The sequence below is a fragment of the Nothoprocta perdicaria genome, unplaced genomic scaffold (genome assembly GCF_003342845.1).
Source record: "Nothoprocta perdicaria isolate Ctin4 unplaced genomic scaffold, notPer1 scaffold_123, whole genome shotgun sequence".
NCBI lineage: Eukaryota > Metazoa > Chordata > Aves > Tinamiformes > Tinamidae > Nothoprocta > Nothoprocta perdicaria.
The window spans coordinates 1915916-1936883 of NW_020454350.1; the positions used below are offsets into that span (position 1 = coordinate 1915916).

The following is a 20968-nucleotide window of genomic DNA, read 5'->3' on the forward strand; positions in this document are numbered from 1 at the left end:
GAGTCCTGCCTTTAATCTCTATCTGCAAATTACATGTGGTTACTACAAGCATAGACAGGTCCAGTGAASTCTGTCACTAGATTGAATAGTGTCTTGTTAGTCTTAGATGAGAAAAAAATGCCTGTGTAATGGCATCAGCTTGTATAATAAACTCATTTTCTGTGTTTTATTCTAGTGTTGTGAAAAAATAGTGCCATCAGTAACAAATATGAATTTCAAAACAATTCAAAAATATAACCTTTTATTCTATCTGACCTCTTAAAGAAAAAGTCTGTAGTTCCTGCATGATCAGGGAGACAATGAGTTTTCTCAGGCAGCAATTTTATTTTTGCAATTTAATCAACATTTTGAAATCTCCCCTTTGAATCAAGACAAAACTAAGTCTGAATTATGTTGGTCTCCTCCAACGGAAGAGGCAGAATGGAAAGTTCAGTTAGAAACTCACCAAATCAGTGTTACGCTCAAAGCAACATTAAAATGGGCAGCTAGAAAATGAATTGTTTACTTTTGTATCAAATGACATAATTTCAGGGGGATATTAATTTTCTTATCACATTTATTTTTCCAATGCTGATTTCCTAATTGCATATTATACTAAATATTAACTTGGCTGATTTCTGTGCAGTATGCCATGAAATGAATATGTATTTCATGATACAAACATGTCACTATGGTTCTCATGAAGATTATAGGTTTGTTTCATTRAACATATTTAAGGATCTCTTAAATGTAGAACTAGTTTTGTTGATTGCCAGCACTCACTRGATATGGTAGTACTTGGGTTTTCCTTACAAAGGAACGTTTTCCTTCCTTCTGGTGTGGAAAAATAAGCAAAATATCTGAATGAAAGAATAAATCCAATACAGTGCTTCAAAAAATTATTAAAACATACTATTTCTTCAATAATTTGAACAGCATATGTCTTGAAGACATTTAATTAAGCTTCTGCATAAACAGTGTTGTTAATAGACTAGGCATTCCATTCTGTTTCCATCACACATGACGGAACCTGCTTAGACTATTTTAACATCTCTGCTTATATTTGCCAAAAAGTCCATGTTCTAATTAAACTATTTTCACCTGCATGAAGAAACTTCTCAGTTGTTTTACACATTTATGGCCCTACTTGGGGGCCTGGGTTTTTTAATGTAAAAGTTTATGGCATTTCTGAGCTCAGACTTCACCTCAGTAAAACATCTCTTTATCTGAACTGATAGCAGTACAGAAATTCATTCTTCTGACAGCCTCGGTTACGCTTTTGCAAATGGTAAAYTCTACCTCAAAGAGATATCAAAGCACAATGAAGACATGCTTGCCTTGGAAAAAAATCGGGTTTTTTTGGATAATTCGAATTCAAAACCACCAGCATGTGCCTATTAATACATTATAGATGGATATAAATTAAGGCCAACTTGGATATAAACTTGAATATAATTTTTGAGTTTGTTTTTAAAGAAAGCAAAGTTGAATATTAAGTTTATCCTTTGCAATGTTCTACAGCATTTTAAGGTTAAAAAAAAAATGGTTCTGTAGCTATAAATGTTCTTTTCTCTTTAACTTTAGTATATAAGCATTTTCTTTTGGCTTGTTTCTTCTTCAACCAAAATATTACTGCGTTGTAGAGGTTCAAAAACAAATGCGATACAGCCCTGGTCAGCCCTCTGGCACTGCTGTTTTTGCTGTTCCATGAAGCTACATGTCCTCAACATGCCCTGAGGCATAGAGAATTCGGAAAATATATGATATATATGGATGAAGTATGGTATATTGGCCAACTGGCAAATATAGGGAGAGCCGGTCGCAGTTGATGTGCTACTGCCAAAATGACGGTTCTGGCTCCTTTTGCAAACCAAGTGAACCAGGGGCAGTAACGCAGCGACCACRCAGTGAGGTCCACTCAGCCAAGTGTGGAGATGAGGTTGGCATTAGCACAACTTGGAGTAAATCTGCCCTGAGGACGACTCGTCGCCCATGTCCTCCAATGTTATCCAGGTGYTGGCCAGGGGAGAGAGTGGCCATGGGCAAGAAGGGGCCAGGTGCCCGCTGGCCCCTCTGGGACCTCTCTGAGGGGACAAGGGCCCTTTTGGCCTTGGACCCTCTCGCCAGGTGCCGCAGGGCGGCCTCGCTGCAGAGCCCTGTTGGAAACGAAGATGTSCCCGGCATGGGGTGGGAGGCTCGGGACGTTCAAGATGTCTCCGCAAGGTTAACGCCGGCCCCGCGCGCGGCCGGGGCGCTGCGGCSGTCCCTGCCCGGCCGCCTCCTCCCCGCGGCCGAGGCGGCGCCAGGGCCGGGGCCGGCAGGGGGCGCCGCGAGGCGGAGGGCGGGCGGGCGGACGGACGGGCGGTGTCTCCGCGCGCCGCCTCTCCGCGCCCGTTGCTCCGTGCGGGGCGGCAGCGGCGGCGGCTCCGCGCAGCGCCGCGCGCCATGGAGGCGCAGGCACAGGGTGAGTCCCGGCGGGACGGGARCGGAGCGGGACGGGAGCGGAGCGGGACGAGGCGCCCGGCGCTGTCCCTCGGCACCGGGCGCAGCCCGCGGTGCCCCGAGCGCTTAAAATGGGGCGGCTAAAACATTCCCGCGGCTTTGCAAGCGCAGCCGTCCTTAGGCGAGGCGAGCGGAGCGCTTCTTACRCTGCAGCTGCTAGGGCTGAGTGGTGGCGTTCTTCTATGGATCGCGGGCCGCCGCTCGCGCTCCGGGTACCGGAGCGCCTCGGCTCTCCCTGGGTGCAATTAACTGACCCGCCAGAGCGCGGAATAAACTTTTCCTGCCGGGTTTAGGGGGCCTTGGGGCCAGCACAAGGTGTTTAACCACGCAGGTCTCCCTCGCCCTTCAGCTCTGCTTCTGTTTTCTGGGGGCTGAGGACCCTCCGGCTGCACCCGCAAGCCCAGACCGCTGAGCGGGCGGTCAAACTACTTATTTGACAAGGCAGCAGGTGGAAAACTACCTCTTGGAAAGCAGCGTGGTTAGCAAACACTCTCTTGTCTGTAAGATAAACAGAGGTAAGGAGGAGGCACCTGCGTGCTGAAAGCAGGTGCGCGTGGGGAAGGACCGGGTCCCTCTTGCTGTGCCAAACTGGTGATCCTGGGTCTGGTCCGCGGGGTAAGGCGCTGTGCCCAGGTCAGTGACTCCCGCTCCGTGATCCTCAGGTGAATGATCAGTGTACGTTCAGCACAGCCAGGGGTGGGTTTTGCCTGTCGGTGTTTTGGTCAGCAACTTTTTTACTGAGTCTTTCTAGCGGTGTTACTGACGTAGGAAGATTTTTTTCGTTAATCCATTCCTCTTCTGAGTGAGTGTCTGTTGCCTAATGAGAATATTTTGTATTGTGTTAGTTTTATCTCATGAGGGTTTCTTAGTGCTTCGTTTTCCTGCATCCAGTACAGAAGCTTTTTCCTTTCTTTTTTTCCCTTTCCTTTGTAGTCCTAAACTTATCCTACCTAGTTGACAGACAAATATGGGCTCTTCAAGGCTATCCTCATTTTGTAAATGTTCTTTTTTCCCTTTCTCATCTGTGTGTTTTGTCTCTAAAGCTCCTCAGAACAGTCTCCCATTTCTTAACAACAATAATCTTTTAAAGCACTAGCAGGGAGAGCTAAAAGCGTCGTGGTATTTGCATGTCACGAAACTTCTGTTCCAAAATGTGCCCCTCTTCTTCTAGATTTAACTCRGTGCCTGTTACAGCAGCTATGGAGCCTTGCTGGCAAAAAGAATTGAACCTGAGAGTGGCTCGTGCAGTTGCATTCAATTAAGCACATTAGGGAACTGGCGAGAAATCTGATTTTTTCTGTCCTGCTATGTAATTTGCAGAACATAGTCATACAAGGTTACTAACAAAACAGTAGCAATTTGCTTTGGGGAAGAAAAAAATCTGTTGAGTTCAAGTATCTGCTTAAGCAGCAGGAGAAATGTGTATACATTTTAATGAGTTTATCAATTGCTTCTAAGGAAACTTTAGATGCCCACAGAGAAATAAATCCTGAGTAGTTTGTTCCAGTGTGTTCTGCTCAGGGATTGCCTTTTTCTGTGAAAAGAGAAGGTAAAAGCTCTAAATTTGAGAGCACTGTCAAGTTGCTCATTATTTAACACTTTGAAGATTTTCTTCAAAGGGACTTTCTGACATAATTATGTTTTTTTGTGCTGTTTTAGATTGTCCTGAAGGGATGCTGTGCCTTAGTAGATCAAGTGCATGTGCATGTTCAAGAAATACACCCCTGCAAATATAAAATGGAGATTTCTTCAGAGCAGAAAAATAATTTTGTCAGCATCTTTGCAGAGCAGCATGAATCAGCTTTATAAATCTTTCTGTGACTGTAAAAAATAAAATAAAACTAAGCTGTTATGTGTAATTACCTGCCTCATGGTACTGCCTAGAGGCCATAGCTAACACAAGGAGCGCTTTTTTGCAAGGCGCTGCGTGCAGACCTCTCTCCATGCCCAAAGACTGGGCAAGCTAAATGCTCAGGTATTTTAACCTGAAGCAGTACRGAGATTTCATGGGCTGAAATGGAATTATTATTATTATATGTAAGTATGGTTGTGTGGCATTCAGTGCTAACTAGGCAAGGCAGACTTCCAGATGAAAAATAATAGTAATTAATGTTCAAATCCTTTTGTAAGGGAATAACGGTGTGTTCCATGTTGACAAGTTTATATGTGTAAGAAACCTCATAAATTGCAATTTACATAAGTTGTAATCCTTAAGTCTCTGACTGCTTTTGTTTTTTATTACATTTCCCACTGAATTATCATATAGTGGATCCTGTGAACACACAGTTCAGCTGTACTTAGGCTAGGGGATAAAAAAAATTCTTAAGAACATACTTGTTTTCTTCCTATGACTGTCAGTCACTTCTAAAATGAAACACCCTGGAAACACAGTGTTTTTGCCTGCAAGATGGGAAGCTCCAGGCTGTGTGTTCCTGTCCCGATGCTCGCTTTGGACCCAGGCACAGCCAAACTGACTTTCTCTTGCATCCTTCTGTTACTGGCTTAAAATGGGACCTGTGCCCTAGCTTTGAGAGCACTGTGGGTGCCTTCTGTTGGGCTTTCATCTGAGAATCCCACAACTCAACCTTATTCTTATTCCTTAGTCCATTTCTCTCCTTTTGCAATACTTTATCTTCTTTTCTTTTTCTTCCTAGTTTCAGACAGGATCATACCTCCTCCTTTCCCTGTTGTATCCTGTCTCGTTTCTTCTCACGATGGAGTTTTGAAGCTCTTCTTCCTTCTGCCTACCCAATGTCCTTCCCGTAACTTCGCGTTGCGTCTTTGGAGGAACCTTCTCAACTGGTGAAACCTAGTTTGAAGTATTTGAAGGGTGCACCCAGCGCTGGCTGCTGGTTCCTTTTGGTGCCAGAGGTGCATCTACATTCCCAAGCCTATGCCTGGGCCTTAGTGCTTTGAAGGCTTCAGGATCAACTCTGTTACAGGCAGGTCCATTGCCCTTTGCCCAGCTATGGAAGGGAGCAGGAGAGTGCTTTGCAGAGGGTCAGGGGGATAGTGGGATAAATGAACCTGCCAGTGATAGCTTCAGTATTTCACTGCATGCTGGAAGTACCACGTGCCGTGTTAATAGGACCCCATGAAGATCAGGTCAAGTGAAAATGGTAGGGTTTTAATTTATGATAAAATTCTTAAATATTTAGCGAAAGTGCCCAGAGCTTGAGATAAAAAGGCTGAATGATGAAAGAGCAATTATACTAAATGGAAGGAAAATGTATGCGCAGAATAAATTATCACTAGTATTATCAGATTTTAAGGAAATAAATGTTGGAAAGGAAATGCCGTGGTTTTATTTTACCCTTTTGAACCTTCCCTGCTTTCAGCCTTAAGACACTTGTCACAGGAAGAAATTCAATTTGCTGAGGCTGAAGAAATGCAAATGCTTTCGTTGCAACATAAGAGAGCTGAAACTGTGGTGGTCTGAGATTTGGAGAAGAGCTGTAACAAGACACATCTCCTAAAATCTAGGGCCAGTTTTCTAAGACATTGCAACTTCTCCAGTTTTCCAGTGATGACAATATGCAGAACATGGAAAAAAAGAACAAACCAGCCCTCAAAATATATTTTAAGATTCTTGCACTATTTTTTTCCTCCTGTATGTTGTCATTTTCTTTGGGCAGTTTATATAGGTGCTGCTGTGAGGCAGCACAAGTAGCCCCCTATCAGCGCTCCCAAATGTGTTAGGGGAAAGATCGGGCTGCCCGTGCCCTTCTGATGCGGCTCAGTACCGATCAGGAACGTGTGGAGCTTGTGGCGCAAGCTTGGCAGAAGACTGCAAAGTGACTGAAGCGTGTTCTACGTGGCTGTATTTAGGAATTTAGTGTTTTAGTAGCTTGTTTTAGGATAATCCAGCAATTTGGGTTTAGCAAGACAAGYCAGCCTTCAGTTTCAGGAGGTGTTYTAAGGCTCCATAAGATCCTTCTTACTAATCAGAAATACCTTGAGATAGTAAGTACTAGGTCTGGGCAGGCTACTTTCATCTGATTTTATTTGGATTCCATAAAAATGCACAGTCAAAATGTCTTTTTTTWAAAATAAAGTTGCCTATTTTCTTGCAGTCTTTCTGCTGCTGTCTGAAATTGGCATTTTTACTGCAGTGTTCTCTACATGTACACTGGAAGGAGTGAGAGAGGACTAAGTAAATCTGCATTCAAGTGTCAGATATGACACTGAGTTTCTCTAAAGCCTTGGGCGTAGCTGTTGATTTGCTTTGGTCTCTCGGACAGAGGTAGTGGTGCTGAGATGTGCTTGAGGTCCAAGGATCAAAGTATTGATTGCATTTCGTCACTAAATCTTCTTATTCTTGTGCCCAGTCCTATTCATTGTCTCTGTTTTATAATRTTAGTATTGGGGATTTCTTGCAGGTATTTACCAAAAGTGCAGAAAAAWTCGAAATTTTGGGCATCTGTGAAGTGACACCATCTTGAGGGCAACGTTTGCCATGGCGATAAAGGCCTTGGACACTGGGGCTCTCATGCTCCCCATCCTGCTGGTCCTGTTTTACCTTTGCTGTGCTTATAGCAAGTGATGATGATGGGTTACAACATCTTGGTGACATAGCAGTAAAATTCATAAAGTTTTACAGAAGTAAAAGGAAACCGTGGTTACATGTGGGTGGCTGTGACTGGACAGAGTAGCTTCTCTCACGTAGTCTGTTGTCCATCTAATGGGCAATTCTTAGGTAATTTTGTGTTTTAGTCACTGAACAAARATCCAGGAGGCTCAGATAAGCAAACAGTTGATAGAAAGACCCAGAATAGCTGCAAGGGCGACAAATCACTCATTTTTTTTCTGTTTTCATTTTCCATTCATACCACCTCGTTTCTGTCTGGGCTCTGCTTTGGTTTGTGAAACACTATCTCTTTTTCTCTGTGCAAAGAGGGTGCTACTTTCTGTAGCACCTGTGCCACACTTGGAAGTTAAAAGTAGTAGCTGCCAGTTAACTAACTTAGAAAWCATAAGTGTGCAAAGCAGGGTGAACAGTGCCCGTGGTACAGAGCAGTAAGAGCTCTATAGTGTTACCCTCTGTGATGGTTTGTAAGTGGGGAATGACGACGGGAGCTGGTGCTTTCCTTGCTTGCTCAGTGAAAAGGCCAGTTCCTGTGTTMACCTGTGCAAAGAAGTTGCCTTGTAACCTGTGTGAAATGAAAGGAGTTCTCACAGTCTGCAGTTGCCAGAAAGCTGCTGATAACCATCTTAAAGTTTTAAAATACCTTTGAGTAACTTGCTTGGAGTAACTGTGCTTTGGTTGAATTTGGAAATAACTTGTCATGCTGATGTTGGCTCGGATATTTTAGGTGCTTATCTAATACCTCTTTTTGTGTTTTACATTTTAATTAAAATCTTCTTAACTCTGCTGAGTAGATCTCAGACAAGGCAGTCTAGGAGAAGCCTGTAACTTTTTGGAGAATGACTTGAAGCTAATGTGTTTCACTGGAGTGTCTTCTGAAGGCTTCAGCTGTTCTGCGCTCTTTCTGTATGGGGTTGCTGCCTACTAAATTTTCATTATAAATAATCAGGTGTTATTAAAAAACCAGATTTTCTTCGGAGATGAATAAAATGCATATAGAGTTAGAGGGACAATTATGCCAGGAACAAAAGATTATATTCTGCTTGAAGTATTTTAATAGGCAGATGGCAGCTATTAACTTATTGTGGGAGGAAGAAATCAAAGTCATAATTGGGGAGAATGATATTTGCCATGTAATTAAACTATCTAATAGTGTTACACACTATTATAGTCATGTGGGAAGCCTAAAGAACCAGTGAAGCTAAGAGGCCTTGCAGGTAAATCCTGCAGTCGTGTCACGGGGTCAGAYGGTGGAGATACTTCTGGTGACAAAGAAAAGATGATGGGGAAGAAGGAGCAACCACTTGAATAGCTAGACTGATGGAGGGAGTTAAATAGCAGATGCCATCAGGAGGTTCTATAGATAGAAAAAGGTCTCTTCCTTCTGTTTTAAATTGCTTCTGAATAATAAAAACTAGAGAAGAACAGGAAAGATGTTCTAGATAAAGAGCAATAAAGTCCATGTTAAGTACAAGRAATAAAGACTGTCTAATGATAACGGTTTGTAGCTTTTTTGGAGAGATCCAAAGGCAGGAAATAGGTTTAGAACTAGATCCAGAATAAAAGTCAGTCAAGCCCAAGTCCTTGCTGAAATATGTGAGTGAATATGTCCCAAAAGGCAAACAGTTAGTACTGTAGTCATAGGTAAGTGTTGCAAAGGGAATGAAAGTCTGAGGAAAGGGTATGAAGACTAAGATTTTTAACAATTAGGTTGAGAAGGGATGAAGGTATCAGATACAAGCAGTGGCATACAAGCTGATTTCAGAAATGTATCCGTTCTGCAACCATGTCTGTAGACATGGAGAGGAGGCAGTAGGGAGGTGAGAAGTAGAGGATTGTGCTGTGTTCCCTTCTAGGAACCTCTTAAGGTAGCTTAGGAGAAGGTATGATAGACATGATACAAGGCAGGGTGATCAGTATGGGTTAGGACAGAGGTTTGAGCAATATTCTTATCACTGAATGTGATCTAATGCAGCTTGGGCCCTCCTGGTTTAGGGATAGTCTTCTCCATTGGTAATAAAGGAGGAAAATCATGTGCTATTGGTGATGGCTGCCACCTTATCTCATACTCGAGCGTAAATCAGGGACATGAAAAATAGCACTGAGACTGCCCAGGGTGGCTGGAAGTCCCTCTCTCTGCATCCTGGCCCAATAAACAGCCTCTTATCCTGGGATATTTGTGTAAGCCATTCTGACCGGAGCGGCCTTGTCCTCTTGAAACTTTACCCAAGTGGAGAGGCCAAGAAGCCCCTTTATATCTGGGAACGTCCCGGATGTGCAGAACCCTAAGCCCCAGATGCCTCCACCCACAACCTCACTAAGCAGACACGTTGCTTTGTGGTACAAAACACCGAGTGGGCATCAGTGCCAAATGAACAGTGCCAAGAACTGCGAAAGCCTTAACATGACACTTGACATTAAAAGCAGAATCATAAACAACCCATTTTGTGGTTCAAGGTGCTGCCTTGAAAAGTAATGAAAAGACTAAGGAAGCTTTGCAGTGAGCAGTGTGGATACATGGTATTTTACTGATTGGCAAGTATTTTGTGCAGCCTGTCCAGAAAACAGCAGTGTGGCACTAAGTTTAATCGGGTAATTCCCATGGGAATGGCTGCCGTGCTGTGCAAGGCAAGTGCATTTGCAGGAGCTGAGGTGGGCCTGACCTCAAGCTGTTTTTCAATATATTTACTGTGTTTGCTTTAACAAATAGAGTTATTTTAATATAAGGCTTGTGAAAGGGAATATATGGATGTCCTCTCTGATAAATGAGTAAGTGTAAAATAATATAAAGGTGAATAATCTCAATTTGTGTTGTTGCTGTTGGCTTTTAAATGTTAGTGGGTATATCAAAGCCTTCCCTTTGGGAACTTCCCTTTGGGAAGCCCAGCTGTGTGCTCTTACAGGGCCTGAGAGCAGCCTCAGAGGGGCTGGGGACGCGCGTGGGCGCTCGCGCCGCCGGGAGGGCCGTTATTGCCGTTACGGGTCACTATGGCGGCGAGGCCGCCCACGGGCCTTAGCCATGGCCCGGCCCCAGGGCCCGGCGCTCTCATCTGCACCTCCCTGTGCGAAAGGCTGGGCACATGTAGGGGGATCTAATTTAGCCCTCTCACTTCCTCATTCATATGTCTATATTTTGGTACAGGTAACGGTGCTAAAATGTTTGCGCCATATGAGAGCAGTAAGAATTATGACTTTCAGCTGAGGAGAATAAGGACCCTGTCGTGTGCCTGGTTATAATCGCGCCTCGTGCATTGCTTCTGGTTAGGTTTGCCCGATCAGAAGTGGGAGAGCGTCCGCAGGAGGCAAGGTGACACTTCTGCTGTGCGCTGCTGAGGTAGCCTGGCTGCAGAAGAATAAAGCGACTTATTGAACACAGCAAGATTTCACTCAGTTTTAAATTAGACTTTTAAAGATCTTGTTTTTGACTTACGCTTTTTGTTCTCTAAAAGATATTGCAATTACTTGAAGAGTTTCTTCCTTAATAAAAATAAAAACAAACAAAAAGAAACACACTATAATTTTATAATTTCTTTCGGTGTTGGTACTTCACTGGAAATTACTTTACTTGTGAATGTAATCATACTGCAGTTAGATTTCTATCTAATGATTTTTCTTTTGCATCTGGATTTAGAGAAGCACAATAAACTGAGCATTTCTTGGGAAAGAGGCTATTAAATCATGTCATGAAGTTTCTGTGACTTTGGTTCAGTGAAGCAGATGTGTGAGCTCAATTATACAATTGATGGGATCTCAGTCGCATCTCCCAGCTGAGGATGAGACTGAAGATGCCTCTCTATTCTGAGATTACAAAAATGTGCCGTTGTGTATTTTTAGTATGTAAGGGTGGTTTTAAAAAATTTAGCTGACAACTTCCACCTCTGACTGCCAGCGTTTCCACGTCATAGCTCTTATCTTCACAGCGTTTCTTTTTCTCTATTCTGATTATGTATGCTTTATTCCCTCATTTGTGTTATGCAGTCTGTTACAGTTTCTAGGGTACCTTATTTGTAGAGAACAAGTCTCTTTTGTGACTCAGTGTCATCTACTTTCCCATTCCCCATTATACCATCATGACTTCATCTTCTTTTATTTTTTTCTGTTCTGCCTCAAGAAAGAAAAGATGTGATATAGCTTCCACTTGTGGCATCTTTTTCTTACCCTTGACCTCAATGCAAGTTGTACAGAATGGTCATAGGAAGCACAGTAAGTGGCACAATACTGTCATTACTTTCAGCATTGACATAATGGAAAGAAGCATCTGCTGTCACTGAACTGCTGCACTGCACAATTGTTCTGTGTTTTCATAGTTGCAGCTTGGAAGGCAGTATTGCCCTTGTCTTCCCTGGGCCAGCCCAATTATTATTTCATAGAGAGAGAGCTATATGTGTCTAGATAAAATGCTTAAGATGAGCCTGCCAAGCACAGCTGGATGTTTCAGTGATTTTGTTTGGACGAAGAGATCCTAGGACAAAGCTTGGTATAAGTTTTATTAAAAACTTTAATAAATTTTATTTATTTATTTATTTATTTATTTATTTATTTGTTGTGACTACTCTTGTCACTTTTACCCAATTCACCCAGGTCCTTTAGGAAAAAGGCTCTGCGCTACAACTTGAGCAGTTTGGTCTCGGCACAGTTGGGACCAGAGGCAAAGGAGAATCTTCCTTTGAGTAGTCTGCTCACTTAAATGAGAGAATATTTTCCCTTTAAGTTCTCTCAAAATAAATTCCAGGTGAAAAAAAATAGTAGTGAAAATCTGCTAACTTATATTAAATTTTACAATCAATTTATTTTTTTTATTGTATATGCTTCTGATATGTTTCTGCTCTCTTGTCTCTTCTCATCTTTCCCTATCTCCCTGCATCTCTGTATCTGATATTAAGACTGACATTGTAAAGAAGAGCAGACACTAATGCAGAGTCTGGACAGTTCCTTTGTTGTGCTTATGAATTCATCACTTAGATTTAATTGCAATTTAATTTTTTTAACAAGTGTTTTCCAGCACTTGCTGAGAAACAGTATTCCTCCATACTGCACTGTGCTATTGGTGCCAGTACAGTGACATGGTAAAAGAAGTTGTAGCGAGTCATCGCTTSTTGTGCAGGCATATTCTGTCCCTGATGTGGGTACCAGAGAACAGGTTAGGGATGCTATTTTTAATTGGTCAGGAAACAGATACGCTGAAAACTGTGTACACAGATGATAAAGACAGTAAGAGCAAGAAAAGGGCTTTGCTACCTAAGTGTTTCATTAGAATACTAAGGATCATCATCTATGCATGTCTCTGGAAGCACCTAAAATATTATTTTCTTGCTTTTAATTTTGTTACTACAGTAGTTAATTCAGCACATATTACTGCCAGTAGTGTTTTCTTTTTTATAAGATGAACGTAAAAGATTTAGTTTTATGTGGAATACTCTACAAAATGATCCTGTGAGGAATATGGAGGAAAATACACTTTTAAAAAGAAAAAAAAAAAAAAAAGATTAAAGTGAATGCTTGAAGCTGATCTTTGCACATCCGAAATCTCCCTCAGATTTTATTGTCATATTCTTTGAACTTTGTGGAAAGTTTAATGTGACATAGTTAATTTGAACTTTGTGGAAAGTTTAATGTGACATAGTTAATTTGTCATCACTTCATTGTGTAATTAAAAAATCCTAGTAGCGGGCATGGGTACAGCTGCAAGTTAAATCAGGTTTAATAGCAGACTGTAAACCTTCTACTACCAGTCTTGGCCATGAACTTTGGGCGAGAATGCCAAGATGCCCATGGAAAGTTTTAGGATCCTGCAACTCCTTGCATAGTTGTGTTATCTTGTCATGGAGATCTTTTAAAGGATCACATTAAATGTATTCCCCCATCCCCCCCTCTCTTTTTCAGTATATTGTTGCCTGTTTAATCCTTCTGAGTTGGATCCTTGTGTATRATTAGCAGTTCCTAATTTCTGGCAGTCCTACAGTTTTCATCTTTCCTGTGTGCTTTATCTAATTATATGTGACAGCAGGTACCATGAGCTCCTAAAAATGGTGCAAACCAAGCAACTTTTGCATTGATTTGTACCCTACTATGTGCTTTCCTGCCCTTTGTGGGAGCTTTTTGTTTGCTCTTGGAGTAGCACAGGTTCAGACACTCACAAGTGTGGCTCTGTGGAGGGTGAGTGACACAAGGATGTGTTCTTAGTGTAACTTGTTTTAGGAATGTGAGACTGGGTGACACCATATGGACCGTCAGATCTTGTCCCCACCAATCTCAGGCCACCAGAAGAGGGGCTGCCTGATCAGCTGATTGAGGGAGGTGGGCCAAGTTTCCACCCCCAAGTAGAGTCCTGTGAGGGCTCATCCCAGACCTTGGTCTTGGTTTAATCCCATCACCACAATCCTGTGTCCAAGTGGATGAGCTGTGTAGCTCAGCATGGCAACCTAGATGAGAACAAGCCTGTACTYCTGCAGCTGGAGTCTGAGCTTAGCTGGGTGATGCTGACCTGTATTGTGCTCCATTTCACATGAAAATGTGCCTTGATTACAACCCGYCTGCTTTTTGTTATTGCCTTAGCACTGCTGTTGAGTGCGCAGAACTTGGCTTTGATTGAGCAGGAWTAAGGCTCCATAATGTTCTGGTCTGGCGAGTATCAAATATCTTCCAGCTGTAAAATTACTGTGAGTCTCAATGCAGTGAAATCAGTTAAACTTCATATTCAAGTGTAAGAATACTGAAATATTCTCTGATGTTTCATAAAAGGATAAATTCCTCTAGCATTCTGTCAGTTAAATCTTAATCTTTGCCAGGCTGTTTTCATTATATTTGTTGTAGGAAACCTCTGACTCTGAAATCTAACATTGGACTTTGTAGTGATCAGAGGGGAAACAGGCATAAATGTCTAAGAAGGCTTTGAAAAAAGATTTGGAAACTGTTTGGACCTGTGAGATGACTGGAGTGAAACCTTGGTGGAAAGACAGTGATGATTAGGGACTGAGGGATCAGACAAGAATTTTAGGCATGTTGGGATTTTGATGAAAAGCAAGAGGTAAGAATTGGGACTGGCACTGGATGGGACCTCAAAGTCTTATGCAAAGACTGTCACGTGTGTGTTTTTTTTTTGGATGAACTGTATTTGCACATTTTTGATCTTGTCTCTTGGTCTGCTTTAGTGTCACTCAATTAGCTCTGTTAGACCCTGTTAGCTTCCATATCTGTCTATCCATTGCCCAGCAATTCTCTTTACGCAGCCAGTCTCAAACTTGTGGTGTCCCTTGAGTTCAGCTCTGCCTCCCATTTCTCATCACCTCAAGATCTCCTCAGCTCGTGTCTTTTGTAATTTCTGTTCTTAGATTTTCCTTAAGCTGTTTCAGCCATAACCCCGTTACCCTGGATTTATTCCCTGTGCTTCTCAGACCTATCTTGTTCTACTCCTACTCCATTCCTAAGAAGAGAGCCTGCTTCCAAGACCATRGGGAGTAAGCTTAGCCCCTTTCCCACAGTGCTACTGCTAAACCTGAAACGAGCACAAAACGACGATTGTGTTTAGAAGTGGAGGAGGGCTAATAAAAGTAATTTGGGACTATTCCTGCTGAACAGCACATATAAAATGTGGTTTTCTTTTATTGTGACTTTTGAAATAGAGGTTTTCCTCGCAACTGGGGGATAGTAACTAGGGTCTAAACTTCTTTTATATGCTTTTACTTTTTAAAGACTTTGGTGCATATGCAACCTCTTCACCTCGCGTGTGGTGCCAGGCAGGGGCTCAGCACCTGTATTGCTGCTTTTTCTCTCCCCGCTTGAGGGAAGAGGATAATTAACACAGCTGAGCTCTCCCCGGAGTGCTCTGCACTGAGGGTGATGATAGGAATCAAATCGGTTCCACGCTGCTCAATAGCAGGAAATCCAGGAATGCTAGGAACTCCAGGTGGAAGAAATGACAGAAACCTGGAGGGAGTTTTGCCGCCTTCTCCATGGGACATGCACGAAAACTATGAAACCTATGAAAATTCTGTACAGCTGAGACTTGACCAATGACGCACTTCTACTCTCTGTGAGAGCTTATGTGGCCTTGTGTGAACCCCCAGGAAGTTTGTCTCTTCTGCATTACAAAGCACCCCGATGTCCTGAGTTGCCCAAGGTGGCTGATATTTTTCATCTAGAGAGATGAAGTAAGCGAAAAGCCCTACTGGGGCTGTATCCTGGAGGAGAGTTTTCTTTCACCTCACAAGCAGGCTTAGAACCTCTAAAAGCAAGTGCTGAAGGAGAGTTTTATCTAATGCTTCGTACTGTGTGTGTTGTTTATGGGCAATGAAGAATGAATGTTCTTAATGAMTGAGGCCATAGCAGTCATTCTTTTCTGAACTGGATGATAGGGAGATGAGAGATATTTTGTTTCCTCTGAATATATTACACCCAAGTCTTAAAAGCATTTATATATGTGCTTAGCTTAGTTATCATGTCACTCTCATATTGACCTTCACTAGTTGGAGGAACGAAGAAGCAGAAGGTAAGAGGTGATGCCACACAATTGTAGATGAGGAGCCAAGGTATGCTGCTCTCAAGACATTTGGACATGTACAAATAGTAGGTGCTGCAGTTGCTTCTGCATGCTATATTCATCTGTAAGGTTCTCAAATTGCTACAATCAGAAGTATTTTTAAAAGGAAATTTGGCTGAGAAATGTACTTACTGTACAGCTCCATATACTGTTGTCACTGTACCATCAGCGATCCACATTAATTAAACTTTATTGTTTTGAAGGGGAAAAGTCATTTTCTTTTTTTCTATTTTCTGTTAAAATGGAGGGAGTGCCCATTCATGGATTAGTAGGAACCAAGGTGATTGCTTTCTTGGTGGGATTGCTGCTTTTTTATATTGGCTTGTTTGGTATAGCATTTCTCATCTGACATGGCAGTAGCTTTCCAGAAGCAGAGTGGCAGGATCCAAATCACCTTTAGCAGGAAAAGCTATTTATTTATTTATTTATTTTAGTAAGTGAACATTAAATCAACCATTTATTTTTACAGAATGCCAGTATCATGGGTGAAATGATTGATAATAGTTATCTTGACCTTATAACTCTTTACTTTCAGGCCTGTTGGAAACACAGTCTTTGCATGAAGCAGATGAAGACGTGGTCACTGATGTCGACTTCACCAGTATGATTTCTGAAGAAGAGAAAGAAGAGTTAAAGACTGAGCTAGCTAAGGTAATGAATTTGAATCTCCGTAGGTGTTAATTCTTCTGCTTCCTGAAGCGGGGCAATACTAATTATATGAAGTTCACATCATAAAAGCATGCTTTTCCTTTTAAAAAAGTTATTCTGKGCTGGATTTAGGCAAAATGATTAATTTCCTTAGATATTTCTAGAAGGTAAATCACCTTTTACCTGCAGATCATAAAGTTAAATATCTCCTTTTTTAGTCAACAAATGCCAGTTGTCTTTATTAATAAAAYGTTTAGTTTATGAAGAATGAAATCTGTCCTTCCTGTTGGATCAATGGAATTGTGCAGCTGTGGTGTTACTCCTGAGGGAAAAGATTTTGTRTCATGCTCAGAGGAAAAGTAGTTGATGATTTCAGAGTGATAATAGCAAACACAATTTTTCTGTAATTTTGCTTACTTTTAGCACTGGTTTATTTAGAAAGGGTTATATTTTTGTTTTGCTTTGTTTTCTTACAAGTAAAGAACTTCACAGCATGTCCTGACACCGTAATTTCTCAGAATGCCATGAAGAGGTTTAAAAAGTGATAGTTAACAACAACAAGTTGGGAGGAAAGAAGCCTCAATGAACTGTGTGGCCTTTTTATTGGAAATGTTAAGGAGCTTGTTTCAATTAGGCCTGCAGTGGAAGAGTGGATTCTTTTTTTTCAGTTTTGCTAAAGACTGCAGAACCTGCAGTGAAGTTTCTAAGTAGGAAAAGGATAAGGCTGAGAGAGCTGGGTCTGTTCAGCCTGGAGAAGAGAAGGCAGAGGGGGGACCTGATCAGCGTGTATAAATACCTCAAGGGAGGCAGTGAGGAGGAGGGGGCGGCCTCTCTTCAGTGGTGGCCAGCGACAGGACTAGAGGAAACGGCCACAAACTGAAGCACCAAAAGTTCCACAGGAACTTAAGGAAACATTTCTTGACAGTGANCAATTAGGCCTGCAGTGGAAGAGTGGATTCTTTTTTTTCAGTTTTGCTAAAGACTGCAGAACCTGCAGTGAAGTTTCTAAGTAGGAAAAGGATAAAGCTGAGAGAGCTGTTCAGCCTGGAGAAGAGGAGGCTGAGGGGGGACCTGATCAGTGTCTATAAATACCTCAAGGGAGGCCGTGAGGAGGAGGGGGAGGCCTCTCTTCAGTGGTGGCCAGCGACAGGACTAGAGGAAACGGCCACAAGCTGAGGCACCAAAAGTTCCACAGGAACTTAAGGAAACATTTCTTGACAGTGAGGGTGCCAGAGCCCTGGAACAGGCTGCCCAGAGAGGTTGTGGAGTCTCCTTCTTTGGAGATCTTTAAAACCCGCTTGGACACAGCCCTGGGCCACGTGCTCTAGGTGACCCTGCGTGAGCAGGGGGGTTGGACTGGATGACCTCTGAGGTCCCTTCCAACCTTGGGCATTCTATGATTCTATGATAATAAAATACAGATTTAATTATTTCAAATAAGAGAGAATAAAATGAAGATCTGATTATTTCGAATAAGAGAGAAATAACAGAAGTCATAGATACATGAGAGAGGAGRATATTTAGCTTGATTGCAATAAAGAATGATTAAGACAATAGATTGGAAACRTCATATAGCTAAAGTACTTCAAGTAAAGTCAAGTTGAATGGTAGGAAGTTGAAAGTTTGGAACCATGAGCRTAGGCATATGTAAACTGTCTGGGCATTCCCTCCTAAGCTCATTCTTCCTCAGTGCTCTTGAAGCAACTGCTGCTGTGAAGTAGACTCATCCAGAGGATGGTGCTTTTGCGGAGACTAATCTCTCTCCTTCCTATATCAAAATATTTAAAGCTAAGTAATAATATTAAAATAGTTTTTATGAGAGTCATATTCTTAATAACTTTCAAGTCATTCAACTTAAGTGCTAGTTTAGGATTTCCTAGTGAGACCAAAAAAAAAGGGATTTTTAAAATTTCATTTTAATGTTATATCAAGCCTGATTTTTTCTGAGTTGTTACATCACCTGTTCCCTCTTTGATGATTTTATTACTTTGGTAATCAGCAAGAGGGAAGCTTACTTTATGTATTCAGCTCATCACATAGCAATAAGCCTGCAAGTGTCACATTTGTCACCGCCTTTTCCTCCTTGATTCATTGTTGCTTTCCGTATGCTTTTCTGGTGAAAGAGGCTTGAGAGTGATGGAAGGAAGGAGTATAAAAGATCTGAAAATCAGCCCTTTCCAAGGGAGCTCATCCACAAGTTTCTGGGCATCCTGTCTGCTTGCTGATTGGTGTGGGACTTGAGTCCTCTCAGTGGCTCATGGCAGACATAATTTATCTACCAAAAGCAATAAAAAAAGAGAGATTGCCTTTCAAATATTATGATCTTAACTGATCTCTAAATTAACCTCCTCCCGTATTGGTCACAGCAGTTTATTGGTGTACAGCTTTGCCCTTGAACGACAAAACAAAATTGATAATTATTCTTAGGAAGGTCTGGAAAAAAATGAATAAGGAGCAWGCTCATTGTAGCCCAGTAGCTTTATGTAAGGTTAGAAGCAGATTTTCTTTCTTTCTTTTTATCCCTTGGTGGGGTGGGGTGTCGCAGTCTCCTGAGCCCAGAGATGAGGTTTTCTGGCTGTCCCATCTGTTGTCCTTCCATTCTCCCCATCAAAGCAGTCATTTACTCCCTGTTGTCTTCCCTCTCCTGTAACCTTCACCAAAGTAGCTCTCTGATTTGACCTACCGGCTTCCCAGCTGGTCCAGACGCTCTRATTTCAGTTGTGAGTGTTACTGCCTATTGATTCTCAATGTGAGAAAATATGAGTGCCTGTTTCTTCAAATGTATGGGTAATTTTATTTATGAGCATCCTTGGTGTCACTGGGAGATGCTCACCCAAGTAAACTTACCTATCAACAACCACTGAGCCTGGAGATTTAGACTTTGAGCTGCAAGATCTACAAGGCTAAAAAGGCTAAAATGCCTGTTATTTTTTTTTGCACTGTTTTTGCACTTTTGTTCTATTAACAATTTACTACTTTGTCTGAGAAAATATTAAGGCACCATAGTRGGTACTCTCATTTTCCTACAAATATTCTTAAGTGCATTGGTATACATATTATGCTACCCAGAAATTTTTGAAGAGTAACTGTGGGGTTGCWGTAATCAGCTAATGGATTGGCTTCATTAAGAAGCAATTTGTAAGCCCACTGTAAGAACAACACAGAGAAGATATAGTCTTATTTAAAAGATATAAAGCAAGAGGTAACTTTCTTGCCCACAAACTACTTTCAGTTATTGCCTATTCCCTCAGAGTTGTTTTTCTTTTGTTAGAAGCGCCCTACCAGTAATATAGCTGGTCCTTCCTTATCACCTTTTCTGTCTTTATCTGTTTTGCCCTCTCCAGTTTTTCGTACAGGCTCTATCCATGCAGCAAAGCCAAGGTTCAGTCCTGCCCCAGAGAAGCAGACCCAGCTTTATCATGTAGCTAACATGATGATGAAGGGGTTTCATCCAGTGCCGAGAACCCCGGGTAGTTGCAAGTTTTAGCTCTGTGACGAGGGAGGTTTTATGGCATTAAGAGCATTCTCTTCCAGACTTTCTACCCCTTCCTGTGCATGCTCGTGAAGCGTGCACATGAAGGTGCATGCTCACCTTGAGTGTTGCTGGCTTAACTCGCTTTCTATTTCTTCCAACCCTGCCTGGAGAAGCTTGTCCCTCGGGTTGTTCATGCTCAGAAACAGCCTTGTCTGCCTTCATTTCAGCAGTGCCGCTGGCTTTACACGTTCAGCCAGCGAGCTGCTCGTGCTGCGTAGCTGGTCACTGCCTTCCTTGCCTCTCCATCTCCTTGTTCCTGCTGCTGCGCTGCGCAGTGCTCAGTGCTGCATCTAGGAACTGAGTGGTATGAAAATAATTTCCTTGCTGCTTTTTATTTGGTTCAGTTTTCCCTGGCCAGGTGGGCTGCACAAATAGGAACTTTGTCCCTATTTGTTCTCCTTGCAGAGGAGGGAAAAATGGAAGACTGAAAGCTGATGTAGTGCAGAAAAAAAATTGCTTAAACAAATTTAGAAAACACATATTCAACTATGCTGCCTTCTGTTTTCCATATTCAACTTAGCATTCAGTCTTTCTTTGGGGAATATTATTCTAAACATTATTGGAGTTTTTCCTCTTTTACATCTTAAATAATACTGTATGTTTTAAAATAAAGATAATATAAATTTACCCTTTTTTAAGTACTAGTTTATCCAAAATGCTCCATTTCACTGTTCTATTTCATTTCTAGATTGTTTTCTTAGTTACTTAGGAATGTCTGCTGGAGGATATGGGAAAAATTGCATGTTGCATGTTTACTGTTTGTTTAAGGCGTGCCACCAACGAAAAGATAGTGAACCCCTTAAAACTCATAAAGTGTCCTAAAATCATCAAACAAAAGCAAATCAGGGGAAAACACTTTATTTGCTTTGGTATACTGGACTCTGGGACTCTCTTCCAGCATCAGCTCGTCTTCCTACTTTTGTAGGTCTCACGTAGTAACAGAGGAAAGAAAAAATATCTCTTAACTATGATTCCAAAGCCTGCAAAATGCAGGAACTTTGTCCCTATTTGTTCTCCTTGCAGAGGAGGGAAAAATGGAAGTCTGAGAGCTTGTGTTTCTGTTGACCTAAGCTCTGCTTTCATGAGGGAGTCTGCAATTGTAATGCTGAACTCCTCAAAATCCCCAAGTAGGTGATGCCGACTTCCATGGGAGCTAGGGCTGTAACCTGCTTAAATGATT

At 41.9% G+C, this 20968-nt stretch overlaps 1 protein-coding gene across 3 annotated transcripts in view; it reads left to right on the top strand.

Moving 5' to 3' along the window:
* The first annotated feature begins 2394 nt into the window (after window positions 1–2394).
* Window positions 2395–20968, top strand: part of TPD52L1 (tumor protein D52 like 1) — a 44234-nt gene continuing 25660 nt past the window's right edge. For 2 of the 3 annotated variants that reach the window (XM_026054596.1, XM_026054597.1), the window contains exons 1-2: window positions 2395–2443; window positions 16141–16256. In XM_026054596.1, the coding sequence (XP_025910381.1) occupies window positions 2425–2443; window positions 16141–16256 (135 nt within the window). In that variant the 5' untranslated portion in view covers window positions 2395–2424. Of the gene's footprint in view, window positions 2444–2958; window positions 2997–16140; window positions 16257–20968 lie in introns of those variants that run through there. The other variant, XM_026054598.1, reaches the window with a different exon arrangement.